General features: G+C 48.6%; 1 protein-coding gene across 1 annotated transcript in view; it reads left to right on the top strand.

The window, feature by feature from the left end:
* LOC127007566 (protein AF-17-like) overlaps positions 1–27812 on the top strand; it is a 98531-nt gene that overhangs the window by 12898 nt on the left and 57821 nt on the right. Inside the window, exon 2 of the mRNA XM_050878737.1 lies at positions 4622–4774. Within this exon, the coding sequence (XP_050734694.1) occupies positions 4622–4774 (153 nt within the window). The remainder of the gene's footprint in view (positions 1–4621; positions 4775–27812) is intronic.

Genomic DNA, 27812 nt, shown 5'->3' with positions numbered 1-27812 from the left:
TTCGCTACCGGTAACTCTATTTGGTTATTCTATTCAGTGTATCTCTTCACATACGTAACTAACTCCTGCGAAACTAAACTGGAAGCGGAACGGAGTGGATTTATCTTCTACTCCGAATATATATTAGATTTTATGATTATTTGTTGTGATGCGACTATTTTTGTATGTATGTATATGTGTTTGTGTGTGTGTGTGTGTGTGTGTGTGTGTACTTTTCTCTTTTTTGCTGTTCTTCAGTCTCTTCGTTCTCTTCTGTTAAGGTACTCCAGGTTTTGGCTTCTGAGTGTACCTTTCTACCTTAACCCCTTGCTCTTGCTTCTCTCCTTTCCCTTCTCCTCCCTCTTCCGCCACGTTGCTTGTTCTCTCCCTTCCGCTACTTCCCCCTTCGCGGTCCGTTCCATTTTTCCCTTTCCTTTCCTTTCTCCCTTCTTTCACCTCACCCCCCTCGCTCTTGCTTCTCTCCTTTCCCTTCTCCTCCCTCTTCCGCCACGTTGCTTGTTCTCTCCCTTCCGTTACTTCCCCCTTCGCAGTCCGTTCCATTATTTCCTTTCCTTTCCTTTCTCCCTTCTTTCACCTCACCCCCCTCGCTCTTGCTTCTCTCCTTTCCCTTCTCCTCCCTCTTCCGCCACGTTGCTTGTTCTCTCCCTTCCGCTACTTCCCCCTTCGCGGTCCGTTCCATTTTTCCCTTTCCTTTCCTTTCTCCCTTCTTTCACCTCACCCGCCATAACATTATTTTTCACCCCACGTCACGCAACACTCCTTCTCCTCGTCGCTGAGTATTGCCTCCGCGTTTTTCATACGTAACCAACTTAGTGAACTTGGGGTGTTGTAATTCTCGTCACGTCCTGGACCAGCGTGGGGTGAGGCTGTTCCTGACACCGAGATGAGCTGGTATAGTAGTTACTTAGGACCATTTAGTGAGCGAGCAAGGTTTTTAGTGTATCTATCTATCTACATATCTCTATCTGCCTAACTATCTATCTCAGTGTCACTCTTAAGGGTCACATTGGCTGCATAACTCGTTAACAAAGAACAATGGAGATTCAATTAAATTTTGTCTGTGAATCTTTTGCCGATTATAAGTACATAGTGTTGATATCATGGAGGCGGAGCAATGGGGGTTGTGATAGAAGATGGTGATAGTGATGGTTGGGTTTTGATGGTGTGTGATGTAAGGGGGAGAAGGTTGGTTGGAGGTGTTTAGGAGGTGGAGGTGGGGAGTGGGTGTGGGTGAGGGTGGAGTAAAGCGGGAAGGATGTTAGTGGAAGAAAGGTTCTGGAGTGAGGGCAGTGGGGAGTAGTGGTCACGGTAGAGTGTAAGGGGTGATCATAATTAGGTTAGGAGTGTGTGGAGTAGTTAGGAGAAGACTGGTAGAGCATGTAGGGAGTGCTGGAGACAGGTGAAGGTGGGAGAAGTGGAGACTGATGGAGAGTTGGGGAGTGTGGGGAGTGAATGAAGACCGGTGGTGAGTGGGGAGTGTATGGAATCTGGTGGGGAGTGGGGAGTTTAGGAAGACTGGTGGATGTTGGGGAGTTTAGGGAACGAAGTAGACTGGTGGAAAGTGGAGTGAAGGGAACGGGGAGTGTTGGGAGACCGGTGGTGAGTGGGGAGTGTATGGAATCCGGTGGGGAGTGGGGAGTTTAGGAAGACTGGTGGATGATGGGGAGTTTAGGGAACGAAGTAGACTGGTGGAAAGTGGAGTGAAGGGAACGGGGAGTGTTGGGAGACCGATTGGGAGTGGTGGGGAGTGGGGGGTGAGGAGTGGGGCGAAGATGGTGGGGAGTGGGGTGAAGGAGGAGTGAGGGTTATGAGGGTGTAAAGGAGGACTCCGTGATTGGTCCTCAATGTTAGCCTCTGGGACAGCCGCGTCTTATGAGCCTATGGACTCCTCGGATTTCCACCTGGCTGGGAGGATACCTGAGGCCTCCCCAAGGCGCCGGGATAATTAGATGGGAGTTATATCCGCCTTCCCACGTGGGACACACTGGAAGGGGCAGAGTGGGGGTGACAGGGCAGGGGGTGGGGCATGGACGGGGGCAAGCCTGGGATGGGCGGGGCATGGGGTGGGTCTGGGACTGGGCTGAGGCATGGCTGAGGCGGGGCTTCACGGGGGTGGGGAAGGCTATGGGGGTAGAGGGGGGCAAGAATGGAAGATGGGCGTGGACGTGGGTGAAGGGGGGTAAGGCGGGGTTGTCCGGGATGAGGGTTGGTGGAGGGGGGTGGAGAGGAAAGATGGTATGTCCCAACTTACCATGACGATAATGTGTCCTCTTGTAGATGATAAAGAAAATACTACTTCTGCCCATAATTTTGTACACCTTTATTCATACACAAAGGACACGATAATTTGGAATAAAAAAGTTACAAATGAAAATCAGCATCAGGAGAAGAAACTGTTCCCACCCAATCTGTTATTCAGAAGATTCCGCAACGATGATTGTTCTTGTTCATCATCATACAGCAGCCAATCAGCGCCCTCCGCACTGTCTTAATGTGGAATGCTGTCGCCACTCCTCAGTTCGCTCGGTCTGCAAGTCAGCTAGCCAGCAATTTCGTCTGTCAGTCAGTCAGGGAGGCTTCTGGTTAAAAGTAGCCTGTTATTCAGTCATCCAGAAAGTCAGGCAATCAGTCAGACAGTCAGCCAGCCAGTAAGTCAGTCAGTCGGTCAGTCAGTTAGCCAGTCGACCAACCAATCAGTATGCCAACCAGCCAGCTAATCAGTTACTCAGTCGATCAGTCATTCAATCAGTCGGTCAATCAGTCATCCAGTCAATCAAGTAGTCAGTCAGTCAACCAGTCAGTCAGTCATTTATTCAGCCAGTCAATCAGACACCCAATCAGTCGGGTGTAGCCAATCAGTTAGCCAGTCAGTCAGTCAGTCAGTCAGTGAGTCAGCGAGGCGCATAACACAGCCACCACAACACTCCTCCTCTACAATAGCTCGCCTTTAGTAGCCGCGTCCTGCTTTCCGTCCCTCAGTAATTTTTCCTCTTCATCATAACCCAGGCGAGGGACGAACCCCTTGCTTCCCTTCCGAAGATGAGAGGTGCTTCAGGGCCCCTCTTTCCGCCTGCCTAAGCCCCGTCCTCTGGCCAATACGCGAGGGTCAATGTCCCCTCTGTCATCTGTTTTCCCCATTTACCATTCCCATCACGAGGAGGAGGATTCTGGGGTATGGATGTAGATGTAGATATGTGTTTCAGTGCCCTTTTCCTCCTGCCTAAGCCCCGTCCTCCTTCCAATACGCGAGCCTCATTCTCCCCTCTGTCCTCTATCTTCCTCTTTCACCATCCCCATCGCGCGGACGAGGAATCTGAGGTATGGGTGTAGATGTGGACATATGTTTCAGTGCTCCCTTATCCGCCTGCCTAAGCCCCGTTCTCTGGCCGATACCTGAGTTTCAATGTCCTCTCTCCCCTCTGCCCTCCCCATTGCCCATCCCAGTATTGCCACACTAGAAGGATGTTGGGATGTGGATATAGATATGGATATGTGTTTCAGTGCCCCCTTTTCCGCCTGCCTAAGCCCTGTTCTTCGGCCAATATGTATCAATGTCCCCTCCGTCCTCCCCATGCAGTCTCCCCATCTTACCCCCCATTTGGCTGCTGGTGTGGGTGTCAGGGGTGTTGGGGGGGAGGTTCAGTGCCACTCTTTCCCTTCCTCTGGTCCCAATATACACGAGTCTCTGTTCCCTTCAGTGTCCCCTTCCTGGATTCGTTCTCCCGTTGCAGTCTCCCCGTCTAGTCCCACAAGAGGATGCTGGGGTGTGGGTGTGGGTGTAGGCGTGGTTGTGTGGGTTTGGGCGTCCTGGCTGTGGGGGCTGCGTGAGGGGGTTCAATCAGGTAATATTATTATGGTATGTTGCATCGTTGGGTGGGCTGCCGTAATTGTATCACTGGGTATTTGTAATATCTCTCTCTCTCTCTCTCTCTCTCTCTCTCTCTCTCTCTCTCTCTCTCTCTCTCTCTCTCTCTCTCTCTCTCTCTCTCTCTCTCTCTCTCTCTCTCTCTCTCTCTCTCTCAATATTTAGTAGGAGACATTTGCTTTAATGTGATTTTTTATCAGGTTGTTTAGACTGCGTTAATTGCTCATTATGTATTTTTCCAACGCTCTCTCTCTCTCTCTCTCTCTCTCTCTCTCTCTCTCTCTCTCTCTCTCTCTCTCTCTCTCTCTCTCTCTCTCTCTCTCTCTCTCTCTCTCTCTCTCTCTCTCTCTCTCTCTCTCTCTCTCTCTCTCTCTCTCTCTCTCTCTCTCTCTCTCTCTCTCTCTCTCTCTCTCTCTCTCTCTCTCTCTCTCTCTCTCTCTCTCTCTCTCTCTCTCTCTCTCTCTCTCTCTCTCTCTCTCTCTCTCACCTTTTCCCTCTCTCATCTTTTCCCTTTCCCTTTCCCTCCCTCCTTTCCTCTTCCTCTTCTCCACACATCAATCGTGTCACCGAGAGAGGAACATAAGTTAGAGTGAAAGTTTTCGTCACCAGTAAGAAAACTCAGAGACCAGGTAGATCGTCCGGATGATCAGTACACCTGTAATATGTAGCCCCGAACTAACGTCTCTTTACACACCTTCCTCAACAGCATAGTACGCCATACTCTCTCCTATCTACCTTCTCTCTTTTCTCTTCCAGGTGAGGAGTGGGAGGAGGGAGAAGAGGAGGACGAAGACGACACTGAGGAGATGGAGACAACGGAGGAAGGGGAGACTGGTGTTGGCGCTGGGGGTGAAGGGGGAGCGGGAGTAGGAGGAGGAAGTGAAGGGGATGCCTCCGTCTGCTCCAAAGGTAAGATAATTTTCCACTTCCATCTGCATCATAGGGTTGCTTGGGATAGGGGGAAAGGGTCGGGAAGGAGGGAAGAGAGGGACGGAGAGAGGTAAGGAGAAAAAGTAAGAGCTTGGGAGTTGATACTGGGGTGACTAGGGAGTGAGGGGTTGACTGTGAGGGATAAGAGGAAATGAGGGAGGGGAAGGGATGCGAGGGTACAGGGATATAAGGAAGGAGGTAGAGGCGGGAAGGGATGAGGGGAGGGGATGGGAAGGGGAAAAAGTGGATGGATGAGAGGAAGGGAGAGAAGGGAAGGAAGTGGGAGATGGTAGAGGAAGGGGAAGCAAAAAGTGTCGGGGTTGGGCGGGGGAAGTGGAAGGAAATGGATGAGGCAGTGTAGGGAAGGGGTGAGGAAGAGAAAGAAAAAGAACGAACAGAACTGAGAATGACGAGTAAGTGAACTGAAAAATGACTAGAAGATGGAGTGAAGGGGATTAGGTGATTGGATGCAGAGAAGAAAGGAAGAAAGAGAGAACCGGAAGGAAATACAGATGACAGGAAAGGGAAGGGGTGAGGAAGAGAAAGAAAAAGAACGAACAGAACTGAGAATGACGAGTAAGTGGACTGAAAAATGACTAGAAGATGGAGTGAAGGGGATTAGGTGATTGGATGCAGGGAAGAAAGAGAGAACCGGAAGGAAATACAGATGACAGGAAAGGGAACGAGAGGGGGAAATGAGGAGAAACGGAGGAAAATGGTAAAGGAGAAGGGAAGCGAAGGGATGGGTGTGGGGGAGGGAGATAGTGAAGAGAATGGGAAATACGGGAATTGGCGCACCTAACATCACCATAGCCGATCCAGGATTCAGGACGTTTCCTAAGGTAGAGAAGGTAACGTTATAATTGTATTTCGTAAAGAATCCTTATAACCAAAAACTAACTTAAATTATGAGTATTTTTTTTCTTGAACACAGCATTGAATAAACAACAGAACAATAATATGAAAATACGTATAGGCTGTCTGTAGCTCTGAGGACCGAGGCTGCTCCCACGCCATTTTGCGGGTGTCAGATACCATAAACAGCATATTTTTACTGCGCAAAGCAGGTGGTGTCACTTATTGTAACTTCGTGAGCTTTCGTATTTATCTATTAGTGTATATTTCATGGTGGCAAAACTTAAATTAATAGTTCCATTTTTACCAGTGACACGAATTTGTGACTGATTTTCACAACAGAATTTCACTCTAATAAGTGAATCAGACCCCACAGAAATATTACCAGTGTGTGTATGAACGAATGCAAAGATAAGCACATACTTTGATTTAACTCCAGGATGTCTCGTGGATCATTAATGAATAAAAACAAAATATCCGGATAGGCCACTCTTTAGCCCGTTACCTTCAATGGCCCCCAAAACAGTCCCAGCGCCAAGTTTGTACCCCGCATTTGGTGATGTTAGGTGCGCCTATTAGAGAGAAGCAAAATAATGGAAGAAGAAAATAGGAAAAAATGATGGTGTGAGGGAGAGAGAGAGAGATAAGCAGGTTGATAAGAAGCAATGTAGGAGGCGGCTGGCGACAAAAAAAGAGGACAGACGGAACACGAATGGAGTAAGGAAAGGAAAGGAAGAAAAGTAAAAGAAATACTCTCTCTCTCTCTCTCTCTCTCTCTCTCTCTCTCTCTCTCTCTCTCTCTCTCTCTCTCTCTCTCTCTCTCTCTCTCTCTCTCTCTCTCTCTCTCTCTCTCTCTCTCTCTCTCTCTCTCTCTCTCTCTCTCTCTCTCTCTCTCTCTCTCTCTCTCTCTCTCTCTCTCTCTCTCTCTCTCTCTCTCTCTCTCTCTCTCTCTCTCTCTCTCTCTCTCTCTCTCTCTCTCTCTCTCTCTCTCTCTCTCTCTCTCTCTCTCTCTCTCTCTCTCTCTCTCTCTCTCTCTCTCTCTCTCTCTCTCTCTCTCTCTCTCTCTCTCTCTCTCTCTCTCTCTCTCTCTCTCTCTCTCTCTCTCTCTCTCTCTCTCTCTCTCTCTCTCTCTCTCTCTCTCTCTCTCTCTCTCTCTCTCTCTCTCTTCCTTACAGCTGGCACCTGCTGGTCCTGGTACACCCTGCAGGTGTGGCGAAGAGAGAGAGAGAGAGAATGTATGTAGTAAGTGTAAGAGGGGAACAGAAACATAAAGGAAGGGAAGCAAAACAAAAAATAGGTCGAGAAGTCAAGAAAAACAACGAAAGAAGAGTTGGAGGAATAGGAGGAGAGCGCACTGCTTATAGAGAGGATCAGGTGGAGAGGGCGACGAGGCTGGCCTGATACACACCTCTCCAGTACGTAAACAAGGGACAGGGAAAGTGACATGGGAAGGTGCATGAGGGAGCAGGTGTGATCAGGTGAGCAGAGACAGGCGCACTAAAGGAAGGGAAACTTTTTATAGGAGACAGTCACCGGGTGTATTGTGTTGTCTTGTGTGGAGTCTGTGAGAACTTTTGAGCATCGATGGTGTTCTCTAGAGGTTCTTTACGATGATTATGGTGATGATGGTAATGATTTTGGTGGAGGTGAAGAAACGTGGCCTACTGATATGTATGTGTGGTGGTGGTGGTGATAGTGTACTGATGTGATAATATGTCTGGTTGTGGTTGTTGGTTGTGGTGATTGAGGTGATGTTGGTGTAGCTGAAGATATTGTACGAAGATAAGTATCTACTGACTGGATGAAGGGCTTTAATAAAGGGGATGTCAATAAGATTTTTATAGTAAAAGAGGCAGGTAGGACGCGTAGCAATGGTTTTAAGTTAGACAAATTCAGATTTAACAAAGACATAGGCAAGAATTGGTTCACCAGTAGAGTGGTAGATGAGTGGAACAGGCTTGGGAGCCATATTGTGGGTGCCAATACAATAGATACATTCAAGAAGAGGTTAGATAAAGCCATGGATGGTGAGGTAAGGTGGGGTTGAGTGTACAGGAGCTGCCTTGTATAGCCCAACCGGCCTCTTGCAAACTCCTTACGTTCTTAGGTCCTTATGTTCACTTCCGAAACTTGCGTAGGCCTCGAAAAAATATTATGTGAGCAAACGAAAATATCACAGCTACCTAATGTCTGAAAGGTAAATTCCAAACAGTGATGACTATTGAATCGTGAAATAATGATATAAGCTAAATACGAAGAAATACAACGACCAGGACAAAAAAAATAAGAGGTAGAAAGAGGAGACTATGAAAAAAAAATACCAGGAGGAAGGAAAAATATCAGACTTTGTAGAGCAAGGCTGAATGAAAGGAACGAAAAAGCAGGTGGAGTAGGTGGATGCGGGGAGAAGTAAATGAGAGGGAAGATGAAGGAGAGAGAGAAAGAAATGAAGTCTGGAGAGGAGGAAGAGAAGTTCGCGTCAGGAGGAGGAGGAGGAGTGGGGAGAGAGATAAGGGAGGAGTGGGAAGAAGAGTATGAGGAGGAGAGGGCGTGAATGTGTGTTTGAGAGAGAGAGAGAGGGGGGGGGGAGGAGGAGGAGGAGGTTTGGGTCGGAGAGAGAGCGTGCGAGGGAGAGGGCAGGCGGGAGGGAGGGAGAGGGAGGGGAGGAGGAAGGGAAGGCCTGCTGAAACATTAACCTTGTTTGGAAAGCTTTTCAACTGGCGGCGGCGCGGGGCGGGCGTAGCAGAGCGAGGACTGAAGGCAAATTAGATTAATATTTCAAAGGGAGTTGCCAGAGGGACGATAAGTGCCTTAGGTGAGGTGCCTCCCCTGGGGCGGCCGAGGGAGTGCTGGTGGGGGAGGTGGTGGTGGACCTGGTGGTGATGTTGAATCCCCCGGTGACGTTGGCGGTGGTGGTGGTGGTGGTGGTGGTGTGTTGGTGGTGGTTATGATGTGATGGTGATGGTGGTGGTGCCTAGTCTCCCTGTGTTGATGGTGGTGGTGGTAGTGGTGATTTAAAAATATATATATATGGCAGTGGTGACGCAGCGTATTGAGTGATATGGATGGGAATGTCAAAATTTCTGGAAAAAGGTGGTGGTGGTGGTGGTGTTTGTGGTGGTGGTGGTGTTTGTGGTGGTGGTGTTTGTGGTGGTGGTGGTGTTTGTGGTGGTGGTGGTGTTCGACGTTTCATGAAAGGATAATGATAGAGGTGGGTATGATAATGGTGATGGAAGGGGTTATTGTTATTGTGGGTGGTGATTGTGGCGGTAGTGTGATGTGTGGTGTTTGCAATAGCTTATGTGTATATGTTGTGTTTCTCGGGGGCTCCTTATATTGATGGTGTTGATGGTGGTATGGATGGTCGTGAAGGTTAGGGTGGTGATGGTAATGATGATGATTTTTTTTTTTTTTTTTTTACAGCAAAGGAGACAGTTCAAGGGCACAAAAAAAGTAAACATTAATAAAAAAAAAGCCCGCTACTTGCTGCTCCTAAAAAGAATCCAAAGAGGTGGCCGAAAGATAGGTCAGTTTCGGGAGGAGAGGTGTCCTGACAATTACGCTCAAGACATTCATTAGAGCAGGAGCAGAGTGCTTTACATTAATACAGGTGTGTGTGTGTGTGTGTGTGTGTGTGTGTGTGTGTGTGTGTGTGTGTGTGTGTGTGTGTGTGTGTGTATAGGAGGTTGAAGAGTGCATTACATAAAAAATACATTAATATAGCTGTACTCACCAGAAGAAAAAAAAATGGATATATGCATTTGTTACCAGAAAAGCACAATACTTATTTCCATACATTTATAGGAGACTGCAGAGTACATTATAATCTCGGCAAAGCATAGTAGTGTAGGCGTACGTTATTCCTATAAGAACGAAACCCCGGCGGTAGGAGAAGAGAAGCAGGTCCTGATTTAATTACAACTCTGCGCAAATAATCCGACAAAAATTGCAATCCTGAATAAGAAACAAAGACTAGAAAAAAAACATAATCACGCACCGGTAAGCCTCGGCCGACAGATACTGCCCGACTAAATCACAGCTCCCGACGCACCGACTCGGCAGCGAAAGGAAAAGTAGATAGGGTTCGGTGCGAGTGTACGTATGAATGTGTATGTATGTGTGTGTGTATGTATGTATGTGTGTGTATGTATGTATGTTTGTGTGCGTATGTATGTATGTCCTCGTATTATATTATCTCGTTAGCCTTCTTCGACTTATTGTACTAAAAAAAATAGTACGATTAAAGGCGTATATAACTACTACTACTACTACTACTACTACTACTACTCATGGACCTCTTACCCCTTCACCTTTCTCTCTCGCTTCCTTATGCTCACACTTCCTAACACGACCCTTTCTTTCACCCTTGCCTTCATCATCATCTCTCCTTCATCTTCCTCTCAGTCTCTTCCTTATGCTCACATTCTTTCCTCACTTAGCTCACTTCTTCCTCGCTCAGCTCACAACTCACTCTTCTCACCCTCATACTCATCTTCTCTCCTCACCTTCCCCTCCTACGTTCCCTTCCTTTACCGACCATTCTGTACCATCATCCTCATATGCCTGTTCCCATCACCCTCACATCTCTCTCATCAGTGGTCCACTTCTTTTCTTAATCAACCGTATTCCTCTCATTGTCAGATTCTCTCCCTCATCGTCCCTTGCCTATTCTTTTCAACCATTTGTTCCCCTCCCTCCACCTCCCCTCTCACCTATCTCTCCTCCCCTCACTTCCCCTTCTCTCACCTATCACACTCTCATTTCCATGCCTTTTACCTCCCTCACCTCCCCTCACTTCCTCTCTCTCACCTCCCTTCCTTCCCCTCCTCTCACCTCTCTCATTTCCCCTCATTTTCCCCCTCTCTCTCACCTCCATCTCCTCCCTTCACATCCCCTCCTCTCCCCCCCCCTTACCCCCCTCACCTCTCCCGCTCTCCTTTTGACCGCAATCAATGAATTAGGAAGTATATGAGTGACAGCTAGGGAAGGACACACACACACACACACACACACACACACACACACACACACACACACACACACACACACACACACACTATTTTTCATCGCAAGTGCACAGTGAATAGAAAATGAGCGTATCAATTAGAATCAAGAAACTGGAAAAGAAGAAAACGAAAAAATACAAATGACATGCGGATAGACAGACTGACAGACGATGGACAGACCAATCAACGGACAGATAGACAGGGAGACTGATGGGCAGATAGACAGGAAGTCAGACGGCCAGACGGTACGTTAGGGAGCGAGTGGGAGCCGCGGGTCACGTTAGAGGGCGAGGTCAGGTCAGACGGGGGCAGTAAATGGCTTGTTATGCCGCGGCGGGTCTGGAATGATCGTCTCGTCCTATGATCGGCGCTCATCTCGAGGGGAAGAAGGGAACGGAGAAGGTGTCTGGAGGAGGAGGAAGAGGAAGAGGAAGAGGAAAAGGAAGAGGAAAAGGAAGAGGAAGAGGAAGAAGAAGAAGAAGAAGAAGAAGAAGAAGAAGAAGAAGATTCAAGAAAAAGAAGCTTCAAAAAGAAGAACAAGAACAAGGACAAGAAGAAGAGGAAGAACAAGAGGAAGAACAAGAAAAAGAACTAGAAGAAGAACTAGAAGAAGAAGAACAAAAAGAACAAGAAGAAGAAGAACAAGAAGAAGAAGAACAGGAAGAAGAAAAGAAAGAAGAAAAGAAAGAAGAAAAGAAAGAAGAAAAGGAAGAAGAACAGGAAAAAGAACAAGCAGAACAAGAAGACCAAGAAGAACAAGAAGAAAAAAGAAGAAGGCAAAGAATGCCAGGTTATGTTTCAGGTAATGAGTGAATGGAACACTTAATTAATCCCCGCCACTTCGTAACCGTCGCCACTTAGGTTCATCTCGTATTCTGGCAAGAAATATCAAAAGTAAAATTGGGAGCATACACTATATCTGCGCGTGGCCTCAGTGCTCATTCCCGTCTCATTGTCCCGTAAGCCAGTGTCCTGTGACTAATATATTAACGCGTATTACTCAACCTCATATCGTATTGAGATCTATTCATGAGTAACTTGCAATAGGTGCGTCCTGTTTATTCTTGTACTTAAGTTCTAGATTGTAGCATTGAACCAACATCCCCCCTCTTAGTATTAGTCAAGGGTAAAACTAGAAGTGGGTTAGTCAGGAGGGTACATAAGGAGAGGAAAACTGTAGTGGCCTCGAACTGCATGCTGAAGGTTAAGTTTCATTGGCGCCATAACTGTGTGACTCTGCTTACTCTTCACCAACTGCCCCATGCACCCACCCCCACCCCCACCCTCCCCGCTGTTCCCCTTTCATCACCCCCCACCCTCCCCGCTGCCCCTCTTTCGTCACCCCCCTATCTTGCTTCCCTCAGCTTATTCACCCCCCCAGTCCCCCTTTCCCCCTCACACCATCGTGCAAGCCTTTCTCACCCCCCACTGTCCCCTCCCATCCCCTTGCTCCCCACGACCATGCACTCCTCTCCTTACTCTCCTCCGCTGCTCCCCTCATCCCCAACCCCCCCACCTTGCTTCCCTCAGCTTACTCACCCTCCTCTCCCCCCACCACCTTGGTTATCTCACCTCTCTCACCCCTTGTTGCTCCCCCTCTCTCCCCACACCACCTTGGTTATCTCACCTTACTCGCCCCCGCTGCTCCCTCCCCACACCCACCCCTCCCCACCTTGCTTGCCTCACCATATTCGCTCCCCCTAACCATGCCCACCTCCTTGCTAGCCTCGATTTACCCTGCACCTCCCTACCCTACCGTCCATCTTGCTTGCCATAGTTTATTCCCCCCCTCATTCTCCCCCTTCCTTGCCATCCCTTTTTGCCGGATCTGCCCGCTGTCCACGACCTCTGCCCCGCCCTGCGCCACGGCTCCTGCCGCGCCGCGCCTCCTGTTACACTCCCCCGGGGCGCGGCCTTGCCTTATCGGGCCTCCAGGGAGCTTCGGCGGGTGTCTTGTTGCGGCTATTCTGGGACAGTCTGTCTCCAGGGACCCGAGACCTGCCTCTTATCTACCCTTTGTGTGTGTGTGTGTGTGTGTGTGTGTGTGTGTGTGTGTTACTATGGGAACCTTTTTAAGATAATATAGTTCTTTTCCGCCACGAATTTCTTTTGTCGAGGTTTTAGTACTGCAGAGAAATATGCCACCGAAAGGAAAGGAGAGGGGAAAAATATCTCCGAAAAAAACCTACTTTTTCTCAGATTTTTTCGTCCCATTCTAGCGATGACTTGGTATTTAATCAAGCATTTTATCCCCCATAAGATAATGTTCTCTCTCTCTCTCTCTCTCTCTCTCTCTCTCTCTCTCTCTCTCTCTCTCTCTCTCTCTCTCTCTCTCTCTCTCTCTCTCTCTCTCTCTCTCTCTCTCTCTCTCTCTCTCTCTCTCTCTCACACACACACACACACACACACACACACACACACACACACACACACACACACACACACACACACACACACACACACACACACACACACACACACACACACACACACACACACACACACACACACACACACACACACACACACACACACACACACACACACACACACACACACACACACACACACACACACACACACACACACACACACACACACACACACAACATCGCTGATCGGTCACCACCACCATCGCTCGGTGCTCCCCAGGGTATGTACTACACCTTCCCAACATGGGGAGTAACTCACGAGTCACTGCAATCAGTGTGTGCCATCTGTTGTTCTCCTTCACAGCACCTGACTTGGAGGGAGAGCATCACCTTGGGAGGGGAAGAGGCGCCTCGGTCTGGCCCGCGCCGCCTCCGCCTCTGCAAACTTTGGAGAGGCAATCAGGGCGGCGCGCGTCCATAACCCAGACACACGGGCTTTACATGCTCTCCGATCACCGATAAATTCCGACCAAAATGTTTCCCTAGTCATAAGTATTTAAGACTAATTAAAAAGTTGGGCATCCCGGAGGTACATCTGGGTCGGGGAGCACTGTCTTCCCCCGCCAAGCTTCCCTCATTACCTGGCTTTATTATAAGGGAACCGCCTGGCCTTGCTGCCCGCCCGCAGCAGCCCGCCCCTAGGCCGGCCCTGGGAATGAAGATCTTTTGGGGCTGATGGAAACGTGAATACCAGTGTCCATTATCGAGCGGCCCCGCGAGCACGAGACGAGGACAAGGAGAGGGAGGGAGGGAAGGAAGGAGGGTGGGAGGGAGTCAGCTGTGCCTCCCGCCCCCCGCACCATTACTGCCAGCGATTAGTAGTTATGGCGCCACATGGGAGGCGGAGTGTGCGGGGGCAGATGGTTTCCGCCAAACAGTAGGCGTGTTATTGTTAAGTGATTGGCGACATTACCGTGACATTAATGCCAGCCGATAATGGCACGCGGCTCCCGGTGCGGCGCGGCGGCACTGTGCCTTGAGGCGGCAGTGGCACCGAAGGGGAAAGGAAGAAGCATATAATATTAGGAGTGGAAAGAAAATAAACAAATAACATTGAAAATGAAGTACCAGCGACTCTTACCACTGTATCGATTGTTGAAGGATGAGTTTACACGGAATACACACAGACTCCGTTGATGCCTCGTTGATGAGTTGGGCAGCCAGAGGTGAGGGCGAGGCAAGGCTCCTGGTAGCCTAATGGTGGTGTGGCTGCGTGCCGAGGCCCAGGCACCGCGGGGAAGCCTGGCGTGCGTGCCTGTGTGGCGTGGCGGCGCTGACGGCCTGGCCCCCGACTCCCTCATGGCCCTGGCCTCGCCTCCCGCGGCACAGCATGCGGGTCGCCGGGAGCCACACCCTCAGCGCGGCCTGATGCTGCTGCTGCGCCTCGACTCACGCGGCTGCTGACGGGCTGACTGGCGGGCGGTGCCGAGGGCCGCGCCTCACCTTACTAACTCACCTGGATTGTGTGGCGTTAACGTGCACACACACACACACACACACACACACACACACACACACACACACACACACACACACACACACACACACACACACACACACACACACACTATAGTTCATCCCTTAGTTTCTTTATCGCACTTTACTCACTAAGATTTTTTTTTATATATCCCTCACAATGTTGAGGACCGACACGTGGCGCCGTTTGAAGGTTTATCACGGCTTGGCTTTACCATCACCGCGCCTTTGTTCTCCCGTGGATCAGACTGATGACAGGAGCAGGGACAGCCTTTGTGGTAGTTCTCTTAAACTGTACTTACGATAATACTCTTTGATGTGTCCTGCTCCAAAAAACTTGTTCCTTATTTTTGCTCGGTATTTCGTGCATAATTATGTGGTTATAGGTTCGTAGCAGGATTGAGTCGGGGTTGAAGGTAAGAAAAAGGACAACAACGACCCCAACCAATCCTTCCTTAGCTGGTGTGTGAAGAAAAGGAGTAACTCGTTTGCTGTTAGTGGGGTTGCGCTGGCGGAGGAAAAGATCACCAAGCAGTAGGGAGGAAGGGATACTCTTTGGGTGACGGCTCGTGTGGAGGGGTGTTCATGTGGCGGGGAGTCGCTGGGTAAGTGACTGTTGCAGATAACGCCGTAGAATTAAACGATGAGTTAAAGAATGATAATAAACACACACACACACACACACACACACACACGGCCCGGTAGCTCAGTGGATATAGCGTCTGCCTCACAACCAGAAGGACCGGAGTTCGATTCCCCTGCCGGGTGAATATAAGTTGTGTTTATCTTCTTGCACGTGGAGCCCCTGTTTACCTAACAGTGAGTAGGTACGCGACGTTAGGCAAGGAGTTGTGACCTCGTTGTCGCGGTGTGTTGTGTGTGAGTGGTCTCAGTCCTACCCAAAGATCGGTACTATGAGTTCTGTGCTCTTCCGTAGGGGAACGCCTGGCTGTCTCGAGAGAGACCCGCACACACACACACACACACACACACACACACACACACACATTTTCGTGTGTGTGTGTGTGTGTGTCTATGTGTGTGTGTGTGTGTGTGTGTGTGTACTATTACAGCCGTGGAGTAATGTCTGGCGGCGGGGGCGGCGGGCGTGCGGCGCGGCGTGGCAGTGGTAGGCGGCAACTCTCCCTGACGAGCGCCCCCTGGGAGGCTCCGCGCCAGACACGACCACCTCCCGCCGGGACTCGAGGTAATTTCAAAATCGAAAATATACCATTTAGATGCAAAATTTTCGCCTTTCACGGGGGACTTGGCCGAGGACTTGGTCTGACTGAGGACGCGAGGGAATAGGAAAGTTTGAGTGGAAGGAAGATGGAGATTGTGGGGAGCGATGGCAGGAAGGTAGGAAGGAGGAAAGGGAAGGAGAGCAGGAGGAGGAATATAGGTAGGGAAAGGCAGACCAGCGGACATTTTCAGGTGGACTGGGAAAGAGAGGGAATAGAGAAGTTAGCGGGAATATGGGGAGGAAACTGTTGAGAAGAAGTATCACGTATTTCATTTTCAACGTGTTATCAGAAGTAAAAGAAAAAAAAAACAACAGTACTACATCTGATAGGAGCCATTTGATATACGTATGACGATGATGATTGTTATGATGTCTGCGTGGCATCACATCTATAACGGTGACATCCTTTTTTTATTTCATTGAGTTTTCCCGTACTCGACCACCTTGCCTTTGCTGTTTTATTGGTTATTATTACTAGTTAACACGGATCAGTAGTAGAGCCGGAAGTATTTCAACACTATTGGATACAAAATCATCCAAAGCACAACCAAAAACACAGAGAAGTATTCAGGTTACAGGGGGAAACACTAAAATTTACATAGTTAGAATATATAAGGTCTGCATGACGGGAAGGATTAAACATTACAAAAATAATGAAAGGACATAGCGTGACGTATTCCATTTGTAATAAGGTATATATTTCTTTATTTCAAAGCTCCGTGTATTAACTAGTACTTAACACCGCCGCACATCATATCAAGTTGCCAGGTTGTCAATAAGAGAATACTCGCTTGCACAGGGAACACTGTAGTCACTGAAGTCCATATTAGCATAAAGACCTGAGGAAAAGATGAACAGGAAATAAACGCAACAGACACAACCAATTTGAGTGCTTACGTAGGTGACTGCGGGGGCATTGGGGGGGGGGGGGGGAGGGGGGGGAGCAGAACAGTGTGTGTGTGTGCGTGCGTGTGTGTGTACGTGCGTGCGTGTGTGTGTGTGCGTGCGTGTGTGTGTACGTGCGTGTGTGTGTGTGTGCGTGTGTGTGTGTGTAAGGGGTGGTCGAAAAGATGATAACGTAGCCTTGGGATATATTTAGCAGCCTTCACTCACTGGGACATACAAAAGAGAGGAGGAAGAATGATAAGCAGTCCTCCACGCTTCACACACACACACACACACACACACACACACACACACACACTGGATATCTGCGTGCCTCGTCGAAATCATGCGGCGGTCGGGGAATCACCATAACTCCCACAATGAAGCGTCAATAGAGGCGTTCGCTAAGTAGTGGTTGTGGAGGCAATACCATGACGAGGATTAGGGAGGGAGGGAGGCACTGCAGGGCGGCCTCGGCGGAGACACTGAGGGGCCGGGCCGGAGACGCATGTTATGTCCCGCTTGAGGAGGTTGCGAGACCGTGCCAACGACTCGATAAAGATGAGATACGAGCGCGACAGGCGGCGGCAGGCACCCAATACCCGGCTGTTTGCTCTTAATACACACCACGTGAATCCCTGTTTCCGTCGCTTCACGGGACCATCGCGTCAACCCGCCTCGTCGCCGCCCCCAGCTCACCTTAATAGCCTGAAAGAGAATCCACGTAGGGGGGACGGGGGCGGATCCTCAGGTGTTCTAAGGCTCCAGGTGCGGTTATGGATGTAGAGGGTGTTAGGTGTGTGTTCAGTGTGTGTAGGTATACTCTGAACGGGTTTATGGTACAGTGAGGATACGTAATATGTTCAGGTAAAGCTTAGACCAAATACAGGAAGGGTTGTAAAGGTCTTGTGCTCAGGTGGGTGATGGGTCTATGTATACGATAATGGCAGGGAGAAGGGTAATGGGGTGTTTAGTGTGTCTTGGAGTTGTCTGTGTGTGTCTGTGTGTCTGTGTTTAGGTGAGGCTCAGGCCAAATGGAGGAGGGGGTTGTAAAAGGGAAGGGGGGAGTTGAATGGGGTGTTTAGTTTGTCTGCTATAGTCGGGGGGTGTCTGTGTTGTCTGGAGGAGACGTAATATGCTCAGGTGAATGTCTAGCTAAATGGAGGAGATGGTTGTTAAAGGATTTGTGCTCAGGTGTTTGATATCTTTATGTATAGAGTGATGGCAAGGAGGAGGGTGTTCAATCGGGTGTTTAGTGGGTCTGGGTATTGTCTGAGGGTGTTTGTGTTGCCGGAAAGAGACATAATATGCTCAGGTGAACCTCAGGCCAAATGGAAGAGAGGGTTGTAAAAGGTCTCGCGCTCGGGTAGTTCATGGCTCTATGTATACCGTAATGGCAGGGAGAAGGGTGTTGAATTGGGGTGTTTAGTGTGTGCTGGAGGTAAGGGGGTGTAGGATGCTCAGTAAAGGAACGGAACTTATTCTCTCAGGGACAACCAAGGGTGTAGATTGATAAGCCTAACATCACGCTTCTGACTAGAGTGAGAGGTCTTGTTTTGCCTTGTCCTGCCGCCCGACGGAGAGACAGACGAAATCGGGACCCCCATGCAAAATGTAATCAGGGGTGTAGATGTTGCGGACGGGGTTAACATGCTCAGTATCAGAGGGAAAGTGTTGTTTTGCCTTGTCCTGGCGCCCGAGGGAGGGGGAAAAGCAGAGAGACCTCCGTGCCAAGCCACAACGAGAAATTGTGTCACAAAGCTACGAGATAATACATAAAACTCTACTAGTACAAAACTTAAAGATTGTTTTGCTGCTGTTTTATCAGCTCGAACACCACCACCACCTCCGACCACCTCCTCCTCCACCACCATCACCATCACCTCCCTTTTCAGCCTTCACTGTCGTGTGTCCTCGCCCCCTGTATGTCCCCCTGCCCCAGTTTCCATATCAGTTTGTTCCTTACCCTTCCCTGTGTTGCCCTTGCTTTCTCTCTTCCCTTGTCTTCCTTTCATCTGTACCTACGTCCTAACCTCATTTCTCCTCTTGCCTTCTCATCCCTTTACCTTCCGTGCTCCCTTTCCTTTCCTTCCCCGTGCTGTCTCATTCTTCCCATACCCCCCTCCCTTTCCTTTCCTTGCTTCTGTCCAAGCCTGCCTCTTATCAATCTGCTTCCTCCTCTTCTCTTTCTGTTCCATCCCTCTTCTCCCCCCCCCCCCTTCCCCCCTCTCTCGACGTTCAGCCAGCTGGGGCACACAAGCATGTCTGCGTGCCTGCCCCTGCTCTCCGCCTCCCAGGATTCCCTGACACACACACACACACACACACACACACACACACACACACACACACACACACACACACACACACACACATTCGCTCCCCACGTCGCCCCAGTCCCGCCGCCGCCGCCGCGTGTCCCTGGTGGGCGTGGCCAACAAATTCTCGTTTCAAGGAAATTTGTAATGTACTGTTTTCCATTCAGTAAGTTCCGGCTCTCTCTATCTCGACTCAACTTCATACATCCTCAAATTCCCTTTCATTTTTGCACTCCTTTCTCTTGGTATTTCTTCCTCTTCTGTTTTAAGGCTTAGCGGGCGCCTCTCCAGCGTTATTCATATTTAACTTAAATTAAGTTTAAGAATTACATATTTCCTACTTCCTCCTCACTCCTGGGCGAGGGCCGCGCCTTCCGCCTGCAGCCTAGCGGGCTGCTGGGACGCTCACACTGCTGCAGGCTTCAGCAACAAAGGGACAACTCGGGTGGAATTTTCCTCACAGAAAATAATTTTGAATTTTTATTCAACTTCACTGCAGACGAATTACATTACGCATTCACATGTTACAAATTAAATACAGCATCAAGACAGCAAAAATGGCATTTTTAGGCGTATATGTAAAAAAAACTGTGAACACCTGATAATGTGATAGAGACTGCTAAGCGACGTGTGTTCACGATCAGGAAGGTGACAAGTTCTGATCCCAAGACTTTCCGATCCTTCAAGGCACCCCTGCTGCTGCTCTTGTTAGCAATGTGACGACAAGCTGAACAGACTCTGCAACGCGGGTCCATTGTGGTGATGCGGTTTTTTTTTCTTGTGTTCATTCAAGTGTGGGGCAGAGGCGCGTCCTTGCTCCATCCCTTGCCGGCGCCTGCATGGCCTGTGTAATGGGCCGAAGCCTTGGACACAGGTCGTTGCCGAGCATCTGAAGGGAAAGCGAAAACATGGGATTCATGGTCTCCTGAGGCAAGGCAAAGGTCAGCGGCCTCGGAGGCTTCCTGAGGGACACGCAGCAATCTGTTCCGTGCCGGGCGAGGATGTTGAGATGTCGAGGGCCTTCGTATACGTGTGAAAGCATGATGCTTCCCCCTCCCCCTCCCCCCCCCACACACATACACACACCAAAGAGAAAAAAAAATTGTTTTTGCCAGAAAGTGACATAACGGAATGAATGTTTTTTGTGTGAAATAACAACAAATGCAGAAAGACGTAATTTCTGGTCTTCAGGATGCGGGTCATTGTGTCATTTGCTTAAGCTTTTATGTGAACGCCAAAAATCAATATGACGAGACAGTTTGATGCATTTTCACGATCCATGGATTTGATAGATCTGTGTTCAAGTTTTTTTTTCTTATCTTGGTCCAGTTTCATATGTAGGATTAGTCTCAGAGCCATTTTCATAACTCTGGACAGTGTCGAGAGCTGTGTACATCCCGCCGTTATATGAATTATCTGTTTTTGAGGGAGTGGCAACCTCAATGTTACTCTATTGCGACTCTGCTCTCATACTGTGAAAACCCTGCCTGACCCTCCCCGTTGAGCCTGCACACCCTCAACGCCGTGGTAATGCGTGGCCTTCTGCTTCATACAGGAACAGAAAGCACAGTGGAATTTGCTCTATGCTCGTTTCCTCCTTCATGAGTAGAGGCGGAGAATGGGACACCCGCAAGTCTCGTAGCAGCAGCGAGTTGATTGATACTGCTCAGAATTGCCCCGAATCAGAAAGGGGTTCGAGTCCTGCTCAGGGGAAATTAATTTGGTGGATGGGCGTGGTGGTCGAGGCCCCTTCCCGGCTCATGCATTATATTGATGATGTGGACGAAAGGAACACGACGCCCCCAAGCATGTTTTATGTGAACGCGGTAATCGGGTTTTGTTTCCTCCTACTCATTGACTCTGACCATGGCCGGAATGTGCTTAGAGGGAAGGGTGAGCGGGGCGGGTGAGAGGGCTGTGCGGGAATGTAAAGCAATGTAAGGGAGAAAGGTGAGGGCTGCCTGTAAATAGGGGAAGGGTGAAGGGACTTGTGTAAGAGTTTGGAGAGGAACGGGGAAGAGGGGTGGGAGAGAAAACTATTCGGGAATGTGAAGCTTTGTGAGGGAGAAGGGTGACGGCTGCAAATAAAGAGGGAAAGGGTGAAGGGACTGGCTGTGGGGAAAATGTGGGAGAGGGGTACTTTCTGCAAGGGATATGAGGGAGAAGGGGACTTTGTGTGAGGGATGTGAGGGAGAGGGGGACTTTCTCTGAGGGTTATGATGAAGAGTGGAGTGTTGCATAGTGGGAAGGATGAAAAGGGTAGGACAGAGAATTATGCTAGAATGAGAGAAACCGCAAGGAGGAAAGGATGAGGTGTAGGAAGATGAAAAGGGTGAGAGGACTTTGTGAAGGGTGAGGGGTGAGTCGGCGGCAGGGTGACAGAACTGGTAGAGGGAAAAGAGTGATGGGAACCGTGATGAAGAGTGGAAGGGTGTTGTGGTGGGAAGGATGAAAAGGGTATGACAGAGAATTATGCTAGAATTTGTGAAACCGCTAGGAGGATAGGATGAGGTGTGGGAAGATGAAAGGGTGAGGGGACTTTGAGGGTGGAGGAAGATGGGAACTGACAGAGAGGTGAGGGAAAAGAGTGATGGGAACCGTGCGAGGAGAGTGAGTGAAGGGTGTGTTGTGGTGAGAGAGGGAGTTAGGAAGGGAGGGTGATAGGAACTTGCCAAGAGGGTAAGGGTGAGGGGAACCGCCAGGAAGAGTGAGAGAAGGGTGAAAAAGGGAGTTAAGAGGAAGGGAGGAAGATGGGAACTTGCAGAGAGAGTGAGGGTGAAGGGAATCATAAGCAAGAGTGAGAGAAGGGTGAAAAAGGGAGTTAAGAGGAAGGGAGGAAGATGGGAACTTGCAGAGAGAGTGAGGGTGAAGGGAATCATCAACAAGAGTGAGAGATGGGTGATGGGAACTTGTAAGGAGACTGAGGGTGAGGGGAAACAACAGTGAGGGTTAGGTAAGGTAAGGAGAGCTTCCCCCCTTCTTTCCTCCTCCCCCTGCGCACTTCAGGGATATGTGAGTGAGGTCAGAGGGGACAGACACGCTTCCCGCTCCTCTAAATTCCCTCTATTTTTCCTCACATACTGTTCGGTAACAAACGAGGGCCTGTTACTCGTTACGCATCGTTTTTATATTAACGTTGCTGCCCCCGAGCCATCCGTCACCTCTCCATAAATCATTTTTTACTTCGCCATATTGGGGCGGAACATTATTGCCGATGAAGCTCGCATATTGCTGTGCACTATTTTCTTTTTTGTTTCATTTTTATTCGTTAACATATAGTGGCTTTTAGATTATACTCCATCAGCAGTTATATGCAGGGTTATAGTAGTGGCGTTATAGTGTAATGGCAGGATCCTTTGCCCTGTGGCCTTATACTAGTGGGATTTATTAAGTTCTTTGAGAGTAGATATTTTGTTTCTCTTTACATCGCTTTCATTATACGCGGAAATATTTATCAATACCATCCAGATAAAAGTGAGCCGTTGTAATCATTGTAATCATCATCATTCACGGCTTTTATCTGACGTGACGTAAATGTGAAATATCTTTTAATACGCAACAATTTATCTCCCTTTTGGCTCGATTCTATCCACGCGTGCAAGGAAAAACATCTCGATTCTCATTTACTGCCTCACTAATAGAGTATTGTTATGTTAGATTATTTTGGCTAGTGGTGGTATACGTGTGTGTGTGTGTGTGTGTGTGTGCATGTAATTCTTGTCTCGGTGTGCCTTGATTACCCTTCCCGTCCGCTGTTGACATTGATTACTGGTCGAGAGGCTCATGTTTGTCTCCAGGAAGGGTGGTGGCGGTGTTGGTGGTGGTGGTGATAGTGGTTGTGGTAGTGGTGGTTGTGGTGGTGATGATGGAGGTGGTGGTGGTGGTGGTTGTGGTTGTGGTGACGGTTTGGGCATTGCAACCATGTATCCACTCTTTTTATTCTATCTTTCCTACAAACCATGCATCTATCATTCTTATTCTCTCTCTCTCTCTCTCTCTCTCTCTCTCTCTCTCTCTCTCTCTCTCTCTCTCTCTCTCTCTCTCTCTCTCTCTTTTTTGTAAGGACCTAAACATACCAAATAACGATAACAACCAAAACAGGACACGAAATATACAAAGGCAGGGTACGACACGTTAGTTGGTGATGGTGTTGCATAGTGGTGGTAGAAGGAGAGGTGATGGTAACGGTTTAGACATTGCAGCCATGTCTCTACCTCTCTTTTTTTTCCTCTCAAGCAAAGAAAAATCATCACGACCCGAACAGGACCACTGGAATTACACAGACAGGGTTCTTACGTGCACAAACCACCCCTCTATATATGTACATGTCACCCCCACAAGGACTAGGAACGATGCGGACACTGGAAATACGCACACAACCTTTTTACATGCACAAACCACCTTGTCGTATGCACACATGACCCCAAGACACGTTGCATGATAAAGGGAGCACCATAATTACACATACGACTTTGTAACATGCTCAAAGCACGTCTTTATATGCACAGGTCACTCCCAGGAACATTTTTTGATGATGGGACCACTGGACAGACAACCTTCTAACATATACAAACCACCTCTACATAACCTCTACTCCCAGAAACGTTGCATGATATAAAGGGACCAACTGAATTACACAGACAACTTTCTAACATATGTACAAACCACATATTTTTACGCGCAGGTGACCAACACAGGAACCAAGAACGTTGCGTGATGTTTGTATTTCTGTGTAATGTCATGTAATTCTCTTCCTCATGTCTGCCTGGCCTGCCGCTGTGCCTGTTCTGTGCCTGCCCGCCTGCCATCTCCTAGTAGCTTTCCTTTATTTCCCTCAGCTCTCTTTGTCTCTCGCTCGTAGTCCCTCAACACGTTATTCTCTTCATTCCTCGTCCCCTAACCACTCGTTCCTTACATTCCATTCCCTCACCCACCCTCAGACCGACCTCGCCCCATCCCTCCCTCCCTTCCATTCTCCAGCCCTGCCTCGTCCACTTATTTTTTAAAGCTTCTTCTTGCCATCGACTCCTTCATTCCTTGACCTTCTTCACTTCCTCTCTCAACTCCTTTGGATCGCCAACTCACTCACTCTTGTTCACTTGCTCACTCTTCCAGGCCATTTCCTTCTCCCTCCTTCCAAGAACCTTTCCACTTAAGCATTCCATTTTATTACTCTTTCTATTTATATATATCTGTCTATCTATCTATCTATCTATCTATCTACCTATCTATCTATCTCCACCATATCTCTATCTATTTATATATCTGTCAATCTATCTATCTACCTATCTATCTATCTACCTACCTATTTATCTATCTATCTATCCACCATTTTCTCATAAACTCATCATTTTTTTTTGGGGGGGGGCGGTGGCCGAGTGGTTAGCGTGCGGATGTGGCGAGTCCGTGGACCTAGGTTCGAGTCCCACCGAGACACTCTGATTTTTCAAACCATCGTCGAGTGTCGGAAGATTACCCACATGCTGCCCAGGTCTTTAATCAACCCTAACTTCAGCGACTTCGTTCTAGTATAGAGCACCGGGGCCAGCATGGGTCAAACAGGAGTCATATACAACGGCAGCCACTATAAATAAAATCCGCCTGTCTACCACTAACGGGCTACAGGCAGCACCTAAAACAAAAAAAAACAAAAAAAAACCTAAGCTCTCCTCCTCTCTCGGCCACCTCATCTACCCTTTCCCCTCTCCTCCATCTACTTCCATCTACTCTCCCCCCACCAGGACCTTCCCGCCTCTCTTTCACCCTTCCTCTCTCCTCCCCGCCCCAACGGACCAACTGGATCAGAGAGTTATTTACTTTATGATATTCGGTTAAGATCAAATTAGAATATGCTTGGTTATGACTGAAGAGAATGGATATTTATTTATGTTATTGAAGGTGTAGCTTTGTGATAGGCCTGAATATTACAGTTTATGTGCTTTGTATGTTTGGATGTATGTCTGTCTGAATGGAAGTTATGAATGGTATGGATGTTTTTTGTTATGGAAAGAAAATAAGTAAATAAGCAAATGATCCTAAAAGCCGGAAAGGATAAAACAATAAATTTGTGAACAAAGAAAAATCAGCCTAATCGCCAAAATCGGCTGAGGCCAAAAAAAAAAAGAAAAACCTCAACACGCTCTGGGCCGCTCGTCGTGTTTTACGGCCGTGTTTCGCTCATTTTTTATTATTCTCTTCTGCGCGCCGCGGGATTTCGTGTAGGTCGGCGCGCTGGAAGCAGTAAAAACAATGTCCTACTTTTTTATGATACATTTTAGAAGTATTTACAAGCTGTGCGCATTGCTGGGCCTCTGCCTCCGCGGGGTGAGGTTGTGCCGGAGAGAAGGGGGGAGGTAAAGGGGTACTGGGGCGGAGGGATTTGGTTTGCCTGGGTGGGTGTGAGAAAGGAAAAAAGCGAGCTGTTGGTGGGAGGTTAGCTGGAGTGGAGGAGGTTGTGGAGGGAAGAGTTGAGGTTGAGGCTTCTATGTTTAGGTGGAGAAGGAGAAGGATTGGAGGAAATTTAGGCAGAGGGTTAAAGGGTTGGATGAGATGGAGAGAAAGAAGAGAAAAAAGGGTTGTCTGCTGGGTGGAAGGAAAGACAAGGGAGGAATTAAGGAATGGAGAGGAGGGCGAAGAAAAGGGAAAATATGGTTTGGGGAGAAGGAAACTAAGGAGAAAGGGGAGGAATTAAGAAATCGTTGGGAAGGAAAAAAGAAGGAAAAGAATGGGTTGTGGGGAGGCTGGCTAGGAAAGGAAAAAAAAAAGGAAATGAATGGGGTAAAGGATGAAAATATGAAAGAAAAGAAGCCTACGTTGTATAGGAATAGTTATAGAGAAGGAAGCGAAGCTGGGGTCGTTGGTGGGGTGTGGCTGGGGTTGGCTAAGAGGAGGGAGTAGAAGAGGCAGTTAGGGGTTGCGTGTGGGTTGACTTGGGGAAGGAAGGAAGGAAGGCAGAGATAATGGTGGGGTTGTTAGTTTGGTTTGGGGTATGGAAGGAAAACTGGGGTAGTAAGGGAGTTGACTAAGAGGAGGGAGTAGAAGAAGCAGTTAGGGGTTGCGTGTGGGTTGACTTGGGGAAGGAAGGAAGGAAGGCAAAGATAATGGTGGGGTTGATAGTTTGGTTTGGGGTATGGAAGGAAAACGGGGGTAGTAAGGGGGTTGACTGCGAGGAAAGGAGGAGGGGTATTAGCAGGGGTTTGGAGTCGGAGTCGGAGTCGCATACTTTGGGTCGGAGTCGCCTACTTTGGGTCGGAGTCGGAGTAAGTAAAGATATCTCCGACTCCGACTCCTTTATGATACGTGTGATGTTGTGTGGCTGAGTGTGGTGTGGTGTGTGGTGTGGTGTGTGGTGTGGCGGGGTTTGATTTGCCTACCACTGTACTGCAGAAGAGGGGAAGGGGAAGGGGGGTGGAGTCGGAGTCGAAGTCGGAGTCCAATTTTTTTTTTATATCCGACTCCACTACCCTGGGTATCAGGCTTGAACTTTCCTCTATTTATATACGAAGATTCTCATAATGCCTAAAAACTAGACATGAAAGAAAATGTATACGAATAAATGCTTAAAAATGCCTTCTCATACATTTAAATATACACTCCTCGCATGCTTTATATATATTAGATTTCGCTCTTTCTTTTTTTTTTGCGGAAACAACTTCCTCGTCCATTTTTAAGTTATATTTTCCTGTTTACATATGCAAACTGCTACTACTTTTCAGCACATTATAATATAGACTATGTCATTATTATAGAGAGTGATACGAAAACATATTTGAATGCGGATGAGAGTGCTTGGATGTGGACATAGTGTTAGTGTTTGTCTGTGTGGAGATGGAGGATGTAGTGAGTGTAGTGGTAGTGGGGGGGGTATGATTAGTAGGGAGTGGTAGTGGTGGGGGGGGGGTATGAGTAGGGACTAAATTGGGTGTAAGGATAGGATGTAGGTGGTGGTGGATGGGATGGTGATAGTGGTGGAGGCAGGAGTGGGGATTTAACTGGGTGTGGGTATGGGGCTGGTTGGGGTGAATGGTGAAGGCTTGTTTAGAAGGTTAGAATAGGTTAGAAAGTAAGGGTCGTTTGATGATGAATAGAGTATGCGGGGGAGTGAAGGTGCAGGCCTGAGAGTGCGGGGAGGGGGGGGGGTTACGTGGCCTCCCAGGTATGCTAGGGCAGGTAGGCAAGCTTTTTACACCTGCGCCCTGTTTTTAGATTACATTTTTAGGGCGTGCGCGGCCCAGCTCGTGGCTCAGACAATTTCCGGAGCCACGACCCCGAAAAATAAGCCGTGGTAGTGTGTGTGTGTGTGTGTGTGTGTGTCCGGACATGAGGTCGCTTCTGGCCACCCTTCCCCCTCGAGAGTCTCTCCAACTCCACAACTCCACCCCCCCCCCCTCCGCATTACCCCTTCCACCCTCCCCTCCCCCTCCGTCTCCGCCATCACCACCTTTATCCCCTCCAATTCAGCCTCCTCCTCCACCACCACCACCTTTCCTTCCTTCTCCACTACCACACCATCACCACATCCCCCTTCTCAACCTCCTCCTCCATCTATCTTGTGTGTTATTCCACCATGAGCACAACTACAACGGTACGCGTCCCAAACTATCAGTGTTTTTTTAACGTGCATCATTAACCTTTTGAGAGAGAGTTTCCCAGCGGATGACCCACATGTTCACGGGCAACAGGAACACCTTGGATCACCTTAGAGGAAGTAGTGGTTTTAATTTGTCTTTACTTCGGCTTCTAATTCTAAGTGTCACCTTACGGGTATTCTTCGTGTTTTGTTTTGTTCTCCCTTTTCAATAG

The sequence above is a fragment of the Eriocheir sinensis genome, chromosome 35, assembly GCF_024679095.1.
Source record: "Eriocheir sinensis breed Jianghai 21 chromosome 35, ASM2467909v1, whole genome shotgun sequence".
Taxonomy (NCBI): domain Eukaryota; kingdom Metazoa; phylum Arthropoda; class Malacostraca; order Decapoda; family Varunidae; genus Eriocheir; species Eriocheir sinensis.
Note: the sequence above shows the minus strand (reverse complement) of the source record. Positions and strands in the feature narration are given on the sequence as shown.